Source organism: Saccostrea echinata, unplaced genomic scaffold (assembly GCF_033153115.1).
Source record: "Saccostrea echinata isolate AGI-Se365-2 ecotype Australia unplaced genomic scaffold, CSIRO_AGI_Sech_v1 ptg000008l, whole genome shotgun sequence".
NCBI classification, from domain to species: Eukaryota; Metazoa; Mollusca; class Bivalvia; order Ostreida; family Ostreidae; genus Saccostrea; species Saccostrea echinata.
The window spans coordinates 1571172-1587276 of NW_026889757.1; the positions used below are offsets into that span (position 1 = coordinate 1571172).

General features: G+C 32.7%; 2 protein-coding genes across 2 annotated transcripts in view; one reads left to right on the forward strand and one right to left on the reverse strand.

The window, feature by feature from the left end:
- The window catches only part of LOC133180914 (uncharacterized), a 157397-nt gene that overhangs the window by 65679 nt on the left and 75613 nt on the right, over positions 1–16105 (reverse strand). The window lies entirely within an intron of this gene.
- Positions 8080–11492, forward strand: LOC133181227 (uncharacterized). Its single transcript, XM_061315764.1, has 4 exons — positions 8080–8580; positions 8714–8738; positions 8842–8886; positions 10955–11492. Exons 1-4 carry the CDS (start codon positions 8095–8097, stop codon positions 11347–11349), a joined length of 951 nt encoding a protein of 316 aa, XP_061171748.1. The 5' UTR covers positions 8080–8094; the 3' UTR covers positions 11350–11492.

Sequence of the window (16105 nt, forward strand, 5' to 3'; positions counted from 1 at the left end):
TCCCATTAAGGCTCCCAGGGAAGCCCCGGAAGCTCCCAGGTTTCAGAATTTTCTTTAAAAGCATTTGTACGTATTTTAGGTATAACAAAAACAATCTGTAGTAATAATTAAAGAATGATTGATCAATTTTAAGTATATCTGAAGTCAGGAAGTGGAAGGGGGTTGCTTTCTAAATCCGCCATTGCTTATTTCCTGTAACCCAGGACGGAAGAGTTGATTTTCCGCTGCATTCGCAGAAGGTGTATCTTCCTGGTTGATTAAAAGTCAGATCGATAAAATCGATATCTGATTAAAGTCTAGGAACACGGACGTAGTGATCAATCTATTAAGATTACTACATAACCGCTTATATTTAAAGCCGACATATAAAAAGACAGTATGTATGAGAATTTATGCAGGTTTTTTTAAAAAATAAATTTCAAATCTTTGGGTGAGATGTAATCGTGGGAAACAGGAACTTGTACATTAGTTCTAAGTACGATGACCGATATGAGTAGCTAAATAAGTTTTAAGTTACAATGACCTTTTATGTACAGAAAATTAAAAAAAAGTCTAAAAAGAGTAACACTTGTGTACATGTACAGTTCTTTCAAAGACAAAACGAATATAGTTGTACCATATATCCGTAAAAATCTTACGACAAAATACATTTGAAACTACTTAACATTCCTAAGCTTAATTTGGCATTTATTGATTGATTGCTTACTGTTTTATAGTATTTCAGCCATATTCCTGCGGAATACGAGAACACAACTGACAAAGATTATCTGTGAAAAGGGTGAAGATATCGAACTGTGATCAATCTCATAAACCTGTTCTTAAGTTGGAAAACCTTAACACCATATGCAGGTGATTGTGGAATATTACTACATGTATATAAAAAGGGGAAGTTGATGATGGAGAAGTTGAAGTCGTTCTGTTTGTTATATAGTTTATTAGTCCCCTACCGGTGAAACCGGAGGGGACTATAGGTTTCCTCTGAGTCTGTCCGTCCGTCTGTCGGTCTGTCTGTCCCTCTGTCTGTCTGTCAGTCTGTCCCACTTGGTTTTCCGCACTTTTTTTCTAAACGCTTGCAGATATTGATCTGATTTTTGGCATGTGTGTGTATCTTGATGAGTTACAGATCAAGTTTGCATTTCGTTCCGCTTCAGTGCTTTTTGACGGAATTACGACCATTTCAATTTTTCAGGGTTTTCCGCAATTTTTTTTCTAAACGCTTGCATATATTGAGCTGATTTTTGGTATGTGACTTTACCTTGATGAGTTATAGATAAAGTTTGCATTTCGTTCCGCTTCGAAATTCATTGATTTTTGATGGAATTATCGCATTTTCAATTTTTAACAGGAACCAGATTCCACTTGCCGGTAGGGGACTAGTATTGCTAATGCAATACTCTCAGAATGCTTGTTTAATATAATTTGCTATTTATGTCTATACTGCAGTAATCAGTAACATCCAAATATGAACAAATGTAGCTGAAAACGACTGGAACAAAACAGTGAAATAAATCCTGCATGTCTCATTTTTTAAGCTCTACTGGTCAGAGACCAGAAGAGCTTATGCGATAGTGAGGTGCCCGTCGTCCGTCCGTCCGTCTGTCTGTCTGTCTGTCCGTCTGTAAAAAAATTTTCAAAATGCTACTCCTCCTACAGTTTTTGTCCGATTTCAATATAACTTGGCACACAAATAGACTACACTAAGATACATAATTCTGTATATCGGTTATTGATTTCAATGAACAGTGTTGCCATGGTTACTAAAAATAGAAATTTCTGTGAAAAACTTTCAAAACGCTACTTCTCCTACAGTTTTGATCTGATTTCATTATAACTTGGCACACAAGTAGACTATACTAAGATACATAATACTGTGTATCAGTTTTTGATTTTGATGATAGGTGTTGCCATGGTTACGGAAAATAGACATTTCTGTGAAAAACTTTCAAAATGCTACTCCTCCTACAGTTTGGATCTCATTTCAATATAACTTGGCACACAAGTAGACGACACAAAGATACATAAATCTGTATATCTGTTTTTGACGAACAGTGTTGCCATGGTTACTAAAAATAGAAATTTTTTTGAAATACTTTCAAAATGCTACTCCTCCTACATGTTTTGTCTGATTTCAGTATAACTTGGCATACAAGTAGACTACACTGAGATAATAATTGTCATTATTGCTTTTTTGATTTTGTTGAATGATGTTGCCATGGTTACTTAAATCGAAATTTCTGTAAAATTATTTTAAAAGGCTACTCCTGCTACAGTTTTATTCTGATTGCAATAAATCTTGCCACAAAAACAGACTAAACCAAGGATCATTATTCTATTTATTGCTGTTGCAAAGTTCAAGTCCAAGTGCTACTTTTATCTTCCTTTATAAGTACAACCAGTAGAGCTACAGTCTCATCAGAGACTTCTGGTTTAAATAACCACTTTACACAACGAGAGTAGTTTTACTGTCAGAGCGCGTCGCCCAGGATATCTTATTTTCCTGCAACACTTGGAAATTTTCCAATTGTGTTATAAAACAATGGCATCCTATTGAAACATTCAGACATATATTTTTTAGTATTATATACTATTTTTGACTACGGATTACATGTACTTGGATATTTTCCATTTGTGTTATAAAACAATGGCATCCTATCGTAACATTCAGACATGTCTCAAACTTATAAGAACCCGGAACTCTATAGCATGTGGTGAATTGCTTACATATTACTACTAATTAGCAATATGTTTCAGCAGTATTATTAGGATGTCATTTTGGTTAAGGCAGGTAGTAAATCCCGCCTCATCTAGGGTCCACCTTACAAAAGATCAGTCAATTTCACGTGATTTCATTTGATTTTGGGCTAATGATTATATTACATAGGTTCTTGTGTTTATTGCAACCTGTATGCAACCATAGGACAGAACAGGTTGCGAATGAATCTCCTGCTGTATGTCATTCCAATATTTCAAAATTCGATTCTTCAACTTATCGCAAAATAGGTTCAATTTTTGTTGATATTAAATTTCTTTCATAATGGGTTTTGAAATCCTAAAAAAAATTATTTTTTTGTTAAATTTGAGCGGTGGTATTCCTCAGATGTTTAATGCACTCTCTGTAAATTTGTGTCCCTGAACAATTCATTCATAACCCTTATAGAAGACACAAGAATATATGCGAGTTGATTATAAGATCAAAATTAAAATCGAATAAAATCCACTGAGAATAATTGATATTGCATAGGGTGGACCAATGATGAGGCGGGTCTGTCGGATCGTACTTCGTGTGTATATATATATATATATATATATATATATATATATAAACTATATGTATTACAAGCTTATCTTTTTAAAGATAAAGATGTAGATATTATTATATAAAGAATTAGTTTTTGAACCATCGGTTCATTATATCAATGAATCGTTTATTTATTAATAGATAGAGAGAGCTGCACTGGACGGGGAGGGGGATCTCAGTTCAGTGTGATGAAACTCTATAGTTCGCGTTACGTCGGCAATGGCACCGCTGTGCTAACATGTACATCTGTTTATTTAGTACAGAATCAAGAAAGCGTGTCTGAAATGAAATACAAATTAATTTTAAGAAATCGATGAAAACAGTGGGTAACTACAAGTGTAAAATATTCCTGTGTGTTACCGTTTCGTAGTTAAGAAAAGCTATGTTTTTTTATTATTAAGGTTCGATAATAACATAGTTCTAAGAAGCTGTAGTCCTTTTTGTAAAGGTTAAAGTTCACGGATTAAATGTTTTCAGATGAACTTCCACGTTTTTCCCAAAATGCCCTTCCGTGAATTCCAGTTCCAAAAAATTAATCTTAATTAAGAAATTGAAGACGTCTGGATGTAAGGATACCCTATTTTTATAAAACAGAGGAGAAAATCCGTGTTAAAACAATTTCGCGGTGATAGGTAGTCATTAATAAAGGAGACATGCAAACTTTGTTCAAGTCCCTTTCTCATTTTGCAGGTCTTTGGTAGTTAACTCCCCAATATTAAGATTAGGAATATTAAGTAGTTTCGAATGTATTTTGCAGTAAGGTTTGTATTGCAGATATGTATCGACATAAATTTTCATAATTTCGTAAAATTTCTTCCTCTTCATAAATTCCAGAAATATCAACGACTGAGTTTTCCTCACATCATAATAAAATTCATCATTATTTACGAAGAGATTATACGTACTCTGGATCAACACACCATCACGACACCCCCCCCCCCCCCCCAGATATAGAGGCCTAATCTAAAGCTGCAATTTGTTCCACCTATGCTCTTCCGCAAGTAACATTAAAGCATTCAATTGGTGGAATTAAAATTTTTAAATACTTGTGTAAATAAGCGTGATTTTCTAAATGCTCAATTTCATAAAAGAAGTACATTCCAAGAAGTTAGTTTGACATTTCAAAAAAGAAAAAAAAATGTTACATATAGTTGAATAAAAGAATGCTTCCATTATTGACGAACTTCTAAATAAATCATGGCCAGTTAAACACTTTCTTTCCGAAACTAAATGGATGAAATATTAAGAAAAAGTTCTCTCCTTTAGCTTTATTTATGAATAATAACTCTAAATAAAACTAAAAGTGCAGGTTTTTTCCAGTGAAATCCTTATTAGTTTTTAGAAAGAGCTTCTCCGAACTGAATGAAAGTGTATTGTGTTGTGTATATTAAATATATCCCTATAAAATGTGTCAAATATTAATATTATTTTTGTGGCAATATTGATGTTCTGTGTCATGTCACATAGAGGAAATAGAGAATTTCCGAATACACGTGTTGCATAAGACTATTCGCTGTCTGTGTTGGTAGAAAGAGACAATTCAACACGTGAGGAAATATGTACACTTTTTACATGTATTTTAAATAGTAGTACACCCCCACAAACAAATAGGAATTAAACGGTTTGTGAGAAAATATTTGATTGCGTTTGTAGAAGGTAACCCCATCCCCTTTACAACAATAATTTTTTAAAGATAACCAATGAGGAAAAATCAAGTCAGCATTTAATCTTTCTCTCCCTTTCAAATTATAATTCTAGATAAAACATCTAAATTAACTGCTTTGTATTTCGGGTAAATTTTAAAAGTCTCTAATTTTCGATGACCTAACAGTGTAGACCCCCCCCCCCCCCCACACACACACACACACACTCAACCGGGCTAAGTGTTCATTCTTCAAGTATACACTTGAAAGATATTAATTTTAATTTCGATTCCTCGTTTTTTATTTGTTTTTACATTTAAAAAAGTTTCTGTCCAAAATGTAGATTTTAAATGTTCTTTATACATTAATAGTCATAATTGACACTTTGTGAAATATTTAAGTTTACTTTTCACAATTAAATCTTTTCAATTAAGCTTAGTAAAATGAAGACTTAAATTAACTTAATGAAGGTTTTGTAGAATATACTCTAGAATCATTCATGTACAAGTATCCATAGCATATATGTTTTTATTTTTTCTTATTTCAAAAAATAAATAAATAAATTATCTCGCATGTTACAGAATACTCAAATTAATAAGTATTAGTTTTTTATAATTTTGTTTCCGGGCATAAGATTCCAAAACAATGAAGAATTTTAATACACACAATAAAACTTTAAAAAAATCTTGATCAAATCCAATGCTAATTTTTTTTTTAATTTTTCAAAACTTCATTTTTGGTTTGAAGGGATTACCATCCAAAAAGCTTGACCAGTTTTGTTCGGTATTATCCTATACAGGTGAACAGATGGAGAACAGGACACAACAAAGTCAATTTTTATAAATCATTTAGGAAATGATTCATCGTATGCACTTTAACATTTAATCTTGACACATATGTCAGTCTGAAACTGTCAGACGTGCACCTTGACTTGTACACAAACTATAGGCTCAATATCTTATTTTTTTTATCTTTTGATGCGTGTGTCAGTGTTTACAAACTCCCTTTCTGAAATTCAGTAACATGGCGAATAACATATATTAAATAAATATTTTATTTCTGCGTTTTATAGCATGTTGTTGCTTAATATATATATATATATATATATATATATATATATATATATATATATATATATATATATATATATATATATATATATATATATATATATACTATTAAATTTCCCCCAAGAATTATATTGATAAAAATCAATCAATTGTAAATTGTAAGTTCATAATATTTCAAGCTGCGTTTTGCTTGCGTCCATTTGTTTAAACTGTTGCCAGGATAGGATGTGAATTTTCCTAGAAAAAATACAGTTGACATAAGGAAGGGAGCCTTTTCTGGGACCCTCTTGTCTAACAGGGGTAATCTAGGGTCACTTTTACCCTTTAAATCTGTTCGATCTGATTATTGTTTAATTGTTGCTGCGCAATACCAGTAGAAAAATCAGGACAGCAAAGTTATTGACATGTTCTAATGTTTACAAGATTAAATACCCATACAGGAACATTGGGTATAAAACACGTCAGCTACTATATAAATAATATTCTCTTTCTCAAGGCCTTGAGTCGAATGTGTGCCAAAAATCTTCTACCTGCACTCTCATGCTACTTACCTGATCCAGAACAAATGAAATCTATTATGCTCAGGTGAATTTTATCACGAAAAAGAAAAAAAAATGAAAATAATAATGCAAGGATTCATAATCATCAAAAGAAAATATGGCCTACATTATCGTATTATTAACTATTTACCATTGCATAATATCACTGAATTCACTATTTTCTGTATTTCACCTCATAACACCTGCCGAAGTTGTGAAACATGTCATATGAGAGAGAGGGACAGAGAGAGAGAATAACACTGGGAAGCTGTAAAACAAAAAACAACAAAAAAAAGGACAAGTAACTTTCTAAGGACAAGGAAGTAGCAAAATAATAAAATATGGGTTTTAGTGATTATTGATATTTCTTTGTTCTATTTACAGCAATGTGTGAATACTCATTAGAAGCATCCTACTTCAACTCATTATACATACATTGTAGCATCTTTTTTTCAAAAATAATAAATGTGTATCGTTGACGGAAGTATTAGAACAATATATTTATTATTAGAAATCAGATTAACTTTACTGACTGAGTTTGCCAATCACACGAGACAGATTAATATTGGCGTTTTGCTAGAATACTTCTAACCATTGCATATCTATGAATACTAAATACCGATGTAAGTATGTATTTCGAAAGTTTTAACTTCACCGTCCAAAATGGGTCGAATACTGAATATATTATATTACAGACAACGCCTCAAGGAATTTTGTCCTTTTTTGGTTCATTTCAAAGCATAATTATACAAGTTAAATAAATGTTGTAAACATAATTTTTTTATCAGTGTTATGAAACCACAACTCACACTATACTCCCGAATACATTAAACTAAGTTCATGAACTTACTGACAAATGTCAACATGCAAATTATCGTTTATCTATTGACACACATCGAGGATCCATATTTAATCTGTTAGTAAATCTACAGCTACGCTTTAAACGAAAAGCTATTATTCAAATAAAGTATTACTTGCTTTTATTATAAAGTGTGTGGTTTTGTTAATTACATCGTATAGTCACACTAGAGTTTTTCAAACAATGTTAAAGCAAAAAATATTTATTAATTCATCCTTGTGTTTTTTTAAGGTTACTATAGTTAGCTGAAGGTGGATTGATTATTTACGTTTACACAAAAAACGAAAGTAGAAAATCGTGGATTAAAGAAAAACCAAGACAGCACATTTTAAAAAAAAACCTTAAAAACGACAGACACGTGGTTTTGTGTTGGTGCATCCAATGAACCAATCAAGTTTAAGCTCTCAGGACGCTTAGAATGCATATTGGAAACGGAAACAGCACTTTGTTCAGGTAGGTTGGCTAATAACTCGTCTGTTAATGAGCATTAATCTATTATTATACATAACTTTTGAAGCCTTAAAAGGAAGATTTTGTTTTTATACCAGCTGAAACGGAAATTTTTCCTCTAACGTCAAATTGTGTTTCATGAGGAAAATAAATCGAGAAGTGTTACATATAGTTAGGTTCTATATATAGATGAATTGGCATTGTCGTGTATAATTTAAAATATTTTTGACAAGGTATGTTTCACGAAATCATGTCAAAGATAAATCTCGATGCAGAGAGGGGGATACAGGGATCCTCATCAACATCCCAGCTATTTCCAAAATGCATGCATCGCAACTCGAGTTGTGTTACTGAGGCCTCTTTTCTACAAAATGAATTTCTGGCAAAGGATTTATACAGATCGAATATAAAACTAAGAATATATTTTTATGTACTGTTGGTTGCGAATATTTTCTTACTCGTCGCGATTAGTGTTCTTGTATACATCTCTTTCTCGCGTAATTTGACCCAACATGATATGAACAAGAACAATACCCGTCTGTTGGAAGCTAAAGAAAACATACCGATAGGTAAAAAAGCCGAACGATTGTTTAAAACCAAAATTTCCAAAGAATTAACGGAGGATGTGAATTGTGCAGCTCTTAGATATAAGCTTAACGCTTCAGACGTGGACCCCGAGGGAAGTTGTTCATTTGAGGACTTGATTGATGCTCTGATCAAGGTAAATTAATTCTAATCATGTGTACTATTTCATTTATAAATGTATAAAGAAAAAATAAATATTATGATAGCTAAATGCTTTTACGTAAACTTGTCAATTTATTTATTTTTTTTTTTTTTTTTTTTGGTTTCAGTTTGTGAAACCTACAGAATACAGAGGTATGAATTGAAAATATGTTTCGTCTTATGCATTGGATTTAAAATTCAGAAAAGGAAATTTTATTGGCCAGATATTTTAATGCATTCCTTATTGATTTTTCAGATGTAATACATTTAATTGGTGGTATACCAGAGGAAGAAAGAAATGGTAAGTGTCTTGTTAATATTATCGGTAGCATTTTCTCAAAAATGTATTTATATTGCATCATTATATTACCAAAATCATTAGAAAGTGTATGATAATGATGTTTTTCAGTGTTTTAGATGATATCTATACTTAAGAGATATTGTATGAACATCCAGATTGAATTTAAGCATCTAAACTCTAAATATTCAGCTGTAATTATATAATACAGATAATGCCTTTTAGAAGAAAGACTATGACATGCATCTACATCCCATCCTAATCCCAAACTAAAGTGTGCTTGATAAATGAACTCTTGTAATGAAATGTGAAGATAACGAAAAGTGACCATTCTCAAAATCCCATTTAAATAATACAAATTATGAAAACAGAGGCCCCCAGAAATTCCAGAGGTGGGATCAGGTGCCTAGGAGGAGTAACATCCCCTGTTGACTGGTCACACCCTCAGTGAGTCCTATGTATTGATCAGGTATACGAAACAATCCGTAGTCAAATTTAGTATAAAAACAAAGGCCTAAAAATTGGTAGACATTTCAGTATGAAAATAATGGCATAATAATTTGTATGAAAGACGTCTGTCAATATTCGATTTTACGACAGATTGTATTATTTTGCAAACAAAGTCATTGTATTGATCTTAGAATTTGCGAATTTGTTGATTTCAAACGAAATTGTTGATATCCTTGTATCATCAACTTATTTGTCAGTTGCCAGCGTCGTTTTCAGAATTTGTGCGTACGTAAAACATGTTTTCGTATCGAAACTTCTGGAAGATTGATTTATAGATTATTGTTGTTTTACGCTGAGTCGGCAATATTTTAGCATATTTCGGCGGTATGAATTTAAATACTGTATGAACGGTTTTGAAAGTTTTTGGGTTTCTCTGGCGGCCCCCAATGAGCCTACTCTTTTTCGAAAACCAGAGAAAGGGATCTTTAGCGTGCCAAGGGGTTACAATCCTTGACACGGGGCACTATTTAAGGTCTCATCCGACGGACATTTCTGGAAGACATAAAATCTATAATTATACAGGTGATAATAATGTTGTTTCATAAGTAAAGGAAGGTCACGATAGAAAAAAATTGAAGTCATCACGTTTATTATAAAGTTTAGTTGTCTAGGTGTTTCTCCAGTAAAACATCCCCACTAAAAACAGATTTGTCAGACTCTGTGGTGTCTTTAATATCGAGTTCAAAGGGATATATCAAATCAACGTAGGTATGAAACTGAATATTGTTAATTGATAAAACGTCGTCGATATATCTAAATGTCGAATTGAAGACCACAGCAAGAAACTTCTTTTTATAAAGAGGATTTTGAATAAATTCTGCTTCATATGAATACAAAACAGGACTGCTTACAACGGGGCACAATCAGGACCCATGGAAATTGTTGGAAGACCTGGTCTCCAAAAAAAAACTTTATTAATATTGTCAATGAGAAACTCAAATAATCTCTTTAATATCAACCTTGGAGTACTTGTGCATAGATTCAGACTGTTGTTTTACAAAATAAGTTTGCAGACATCTGATTAACAACACTTCTCAAATATGTTGTCCAGTGCTCCTGAAGTTTCTTCTTCAATGCTGTTAATATTTTTGTGAGGAGTAAAGAAAGGAGCTTGGCAGAACATTTACTTGACCTGATATGTATCTTAAGTTTGTAAGGATTTTTATTAAGTTTAGGAATCCAGGATAGATGTGGTAATTCAAATTCAAATTGGTTGTTGGGAATATTAAAAATATTTAAAACTGACATATGATTTTGAGGGATTTCCTCCTTAGAAAGGGAACTGTGAGTATAAGTTGAATTACCACTTGCAGAATTAAATCCAAGTTCCTCTAAAATGCAGTAAATATTGTAATAATAAACCTTACAAATAAAGACTATGTTGTTACCTGCTTTTGTAAACTAGATTTTCCAAGAAAAATCGTGCACTTTGACACACAGAGTTATATCATTACTGGAAACAGGATGTTAACGTTGGACTTTGTCACGTTCAGGGTTAAGTGAAGCACTATTTTAAACAGTATTCTCAACTAAAATTCACGTAATCTTATTCTTATTGCAGAACATTTAGAATACACAGTCTCAGAATGGACTCGGGACAAGAACACAGATTCTTCAGTTGTGTACAATGCGACAAATTCGTCCATCATCATCCCTTCTGATGGTTACTATTTCTTGTACTGTCGATTGACCTTTACCTCTGACGTCACAAGAACGGGGTCACGACAGACAGCCATTAAGCACTCAATCAGAATCAAACCAGCCAATCAAGGTTTTCAGAAATTTGTGACAGTGACTTCCACGACCAGTACAGACATGAATACTCACAGTTTAATACAAAGGGTGGCGAAATTTCGAAAAGGCGAAGAGTTAAAAGTCACCGTGTCTAGAGCTGGAAAAGTGCATTATGACATTAGTGATGCCAGCGAGAATTATATCGGCATGTTCAAACTATGATTGCTTTGAACTTTGGGTGTTCTCATTCATTGTTGACATTGTTAATTTTTCTTAGTTTTTTAAACAACGCTTTTACGTTTTGTTTTACTTACTATTGAGATTTTTTTTCTATGCTACCTCAAATAATAAAAAGTCTTATACCAGTGTTGTGTTTGTTTAATTATCGTAAAAGGACATGTATTCAAATTTTAACAACTTTGAAGCAACATATACATGTGTGTGCGCATTATTGAATAAAGAGAAAATAAGATGTTTTTAAAATCTTCGTGGTTACATGGATTTAAAAAAAAAAAAAATATCTATTTTTACCAAGCATCCTGCATTCAGTCATAATGAAAAAGATAACGAACAGTGATCGATCTAAAAAAAAATCTACAAACAATACAAATCTGTAAACAGGGCATAAAACACGGACCCCAGGATTTCCAGAGGTGGGATCAGGTGCCTAGGAGGAATAAGCATCCCCTGTCGACGATGACACCCGCCATAAGCCCTGTGTATTAATCAGGTAGGCGGAGAATTCTGTAGTCAAATTAGTATAAAAACAAAGGCCTAACAATTCGTATGAAACACTTCATTCAAAATACGACCCAATGATAGGTTATATTTGCAAACAAGGTCATTATAACGAACCTAGAATTTATGAAATGCAGACTTTATACGAAGGTTGAAATCCCTGTCAGTAGTTTGCCTCGCTTTAAAAATTGTTCTTACCCAGAGCATGCTCTTGAGTATCGAATAAGGAGACGTAAACAATATATGCAGGTGATAGCGGAATATTACTTCATAAATAAGGAAATTTGACGATGGAAAAGCTGAAGTCTTCTCGTTTGTCATACAGTTTAGTTGTTCGTTGGCCCGTATCCTCTATAGTCAGTAAAGCATTCAGATATGAAACAGATGTGGCAGACTCTATGGTGTCTTTTATTTCAAGTTCACTGGGATATATTGAGTCGACATATGAATGAAAAATGACTTTTTTTAAATGATAAAATATCCTTAAAAGCAATGTTTCCAACCCGTGGTTCATACTAAATAAATGAAAGCGACTATTTCTAATTCCCATTTATACTCCATAAACTTTGAGATTGTATGAACTTTTTTGAATCGATTATGTAACACAAATGAATGAATTCACTGTAATTGCGAATTTTCCGATGCTCCAAAAACAATTGTATATATACATGTAAATATAATCTCGTAAATCCCGCGGAATATGAATAGTTATTTTCAAATAATAGGAAAAAATATACGAAATAATGTAGAATGAAACAAATCTTCATTCAATTGGCGTTTTAAAAATAACTCAAAATGAATAGAAATTTTCAAAAACGAAAACGAAAGTCAGAGTTTCAATTCTCAAAAATGCTTATAAAATGTGTAACAAATTTTATTTCTTGTTAACCTCTTGGCCATTTAGATAAACAGATAGGTATGTAGTAAGTAGTTGGCAGTGATTTTCAATCAAAGCTATTTTCGCTGATTTTCAGTGCCAGTTTCTTTTGTTTTGTTATTTTAATTAAAGAAAAGAAATAATAAATTATGAAAGGAAAATTAAATAAACAAGATGTGTTTGTGAAACACTATGCCCCCGTATGGCAGCTTATGTCGAAGGTTAAAGTTTCTCAAATGCAAGTCAAAATCCAGGCCAAAAGATAAAAAATGTTGATACCCAAAGAAAGATCTTGTCTCGAGGAAAACACCTGTGAAATTTGAAAGACCTAGATACAACTGTTCAAAAGTTATGGTGAAGGTTAAAGTTTTTTTAAATAAAAGTCAAACGTCAAGGTCAAGGTCAAAGTGGTTGGTATCCAAAGGAAGATCTCGTCACAAGGATTACATATGTGAAGTATGAAAGCCATAGCACCAACCATTCAAAAGTTATGGCCAAGGTTAAAGTTTTTCAAAAGTAGGTCAAACTCCTAGGTCAAGGTCAAAGGGTCAAAGTGGTTGGTATCCAAAGGAAGGTCTTGTCACAAGGATTACATATGTGAAGTATGAAAGCCCTAGCATCAACCATTCAAAAGTTATGGCCAAGGTTAAAGTTTTTCAAAAGTAGGTCAAACTCCTAGGTCAAGGTCAAAAGGTCAAAGTCGTTGGTATTCAAAGGAAAGTCTTGTCACAAGGATTACATATGTGAAGTATGAAAGCCCTAGCTCCAACCATTCAAAAGTTATGGCCAAGGTTAAAGTTTGTCAAAAGTAGGTCAAACTCCTAGGTCAGGGTCAAAAGGGTCAAAGTGGTTGATATCCAGAGGAAGGTCTTGTCACAAGGAATACACATGTGAAGTTTGAAACCCTAAGCACCAACTGTTCAAAAGTTAAGGCCAAGGTTAAAGTTTTTCAAAAGTAGGTCAAAGTCCAAGGTCAAGGTCAAAAGGTCAAAGTAGTTGGTATCCAAAAGAAGGCCTTGTCACAAAGAATACACATGTGAAGTTTGAAACCCCAAGCTCCAACTGTTCAGAAGTTATGGCCAAGGTTAAAGTCTCATAAAATTTTGCAAAAGTGGGTCAAACTCCAAGGTCAAGGTCAAAAGGTCAAATATGATGGTACCCAAAGAAAGGTCTTGTCACAAGGAATACACATGTGAAATATGAAAGTCATAGCTCCAACCAATCAAAAGTTATGGGCAAGGTTAAAGTTGACAACAGACAGACAGACAAACAGACAGACAGGACAAAAACAATATACCCCCGGGATCTTTCGATCCGGGGGCATAATAAAATAGTAAAACCTAACATTTTGTATATGTAATGTAATGTCATTGACAAAATGAATACGTATATATTTGTACTGATTGTACATATACAAATTTTACATGTACGACAAAACATATTTGAATCTATCGAACATTCCTAATCTTAATTGAGGATATATCGGCATAGGTTACCTGTAAAATGAAAAAAAAGGACCGGAACAAAATATTCCAAGACAAGAACACTTTTTTCCTTTCATTTTTACAATTTATTAAGGTCTTCCGACTTCCTTCGGAAGACCTTATTGTTTTTCGTCTGTTTCCTATTATTATTATTCTTTTTTCATAGTACGGCCGATATCTCAGCTGTGAGTGGACGGATTTCAAAGACATTTTCAGGGAAGATGCATCATGAGAATATCTCCAGACGTGTTTTTCATTTTTTTGAAATTCACTTCCGTTCGCATTTTTTGGGGAAATTTGTATTTTTTGAAATGGAATTTTGTCCCTTAATTTTCTCAAGAACGATGAAAGATATGAAAGTGAAACTCACGGACATGATAGAACATCACATGTAGATATGCTGATCGACCTTTATTTTTCGTCGTTCGTACTTCCGGTCGCGAACGGAAGTGAATTCAAAAATGTTAAATTTGCAACTTTTTTGTTTTTCAGTATTTTTCTTTGAAATTTATAGGGTCAATAGAGAGTCTTCTAAGAATTCTATATATGTTTTCATCATTTTGATTGATGCATTTATTGCAAAGATATGACCGAACCTAACTTTCTCGTATGTTGCGGGTTCGAATCCTGCTGGGACAGGAGATTGTTTCTCTCTTTTTTTAGTTGTAATTAATATTTTACTCCGTCAAGACATGTATGATAGTTTTTGCTTATTTTTTAAAGCTTTGTTAACAGAGAGTCTACAGAAATCCTTTGATAATTATGATCTATGTTGAAAGACTGTGTTACATAAACGCAAACGAAAAATACCTTCAATAAAGTATTAAATGAAGTGAGATAGCATAGCGTTCTGGAGAAAAGTTCGGTCGGAAGACCACTTGTTGCCCTAGCAACAAGAAACACATCTAGTTTTTATTTATTTTCTAACTTGTTGGTTAAATAAATGTTTTATTTTATAATGTTTATCTAACATTATATTTTTTTACGTGACATGTTATATTTTTCTGCTATACACGGATTTTTTTCCACATTCAACATACAAGTATCTTAAACTTATTAAAACCCTTCACTTTTAACGATTTTGTCATTTCCTATCACACATTACCGTTTAAAATCTACATAGAAGATACATTTATATGGTGATAGAAATGTTATAAATTAAAAGAATTGGTGACAAAAACAAATCTGTAAACTTGAAATAACTTCCTGAAATGTTAAATGAATATTTTCATTACTATAAACTTGAGTCGTGGAATCATATCTCCAGAATAAAAATGACGTTCCCTCACATCCTTGTTTCTGTTTTGTATAAATATTGAGTGTATGCATATGACGAGAGCTACGGAAATCCAAGCCCCCGTTACCTCGTCATATTTATAGGTCGACATCTAAGTACCATCATTGACCTCCACACTGATTACTGTGTATTGTACACTATCTATATGATAACAACAATTCATATTTGGGTCATTGATATTTACTTGTCTCTATTTTGAAAACATTTTCTTTCTCTACATTATTTTTTGGTGGGGGTCTTCTTTCATTTGGGAGAGATTAATTGTATAATTTCTGTATTTTATATTATCACACATATCAAGATTAAAGTAATGCAAAATAAGATTTTATATTAAGAAAGTAGCGGCGTCATTCAAAGTATGCGTATACCAACAGGGAGATAATTGCATCTTTGAAATTGAACTGTCCAACGTACAAAGCAGAGTCTTACAGAACACCGCTCGATCAAATCCCTTAAAGTCTAAGGAGGTTCAAAAATAAATCACGTTGCACTTAAGAATCCTTGACCTATTTTTCCAATTTAAAAGTTTATACTTTAAGAAAACATAAACAGTCTTCATCGAAAAAGAAACGAAAGAATAAG

Coding starts and splice junctions, on each gene's coding strand:
- LOC133181227 (XM_061315764.1), top strand. CDS start 8,095: ATGTTTCACGAAATCATGTCAAAGATAAATCTCGATGCAGAGAGGGGG. Junction 8,739..8,841: donor GAAACCTACAGAATACAGAG/GTATGAATTGAA, acceptor TTGATTTTTCAG/ATGTAATACATTTAATTGGT. Junction 8,887..10,954: donor ACCAGAGGAAGAAAGAAATG/GTAAGTGTCTTG, acceptor TTCTTATTGCAG/AACATTTAGAATACACAGTC.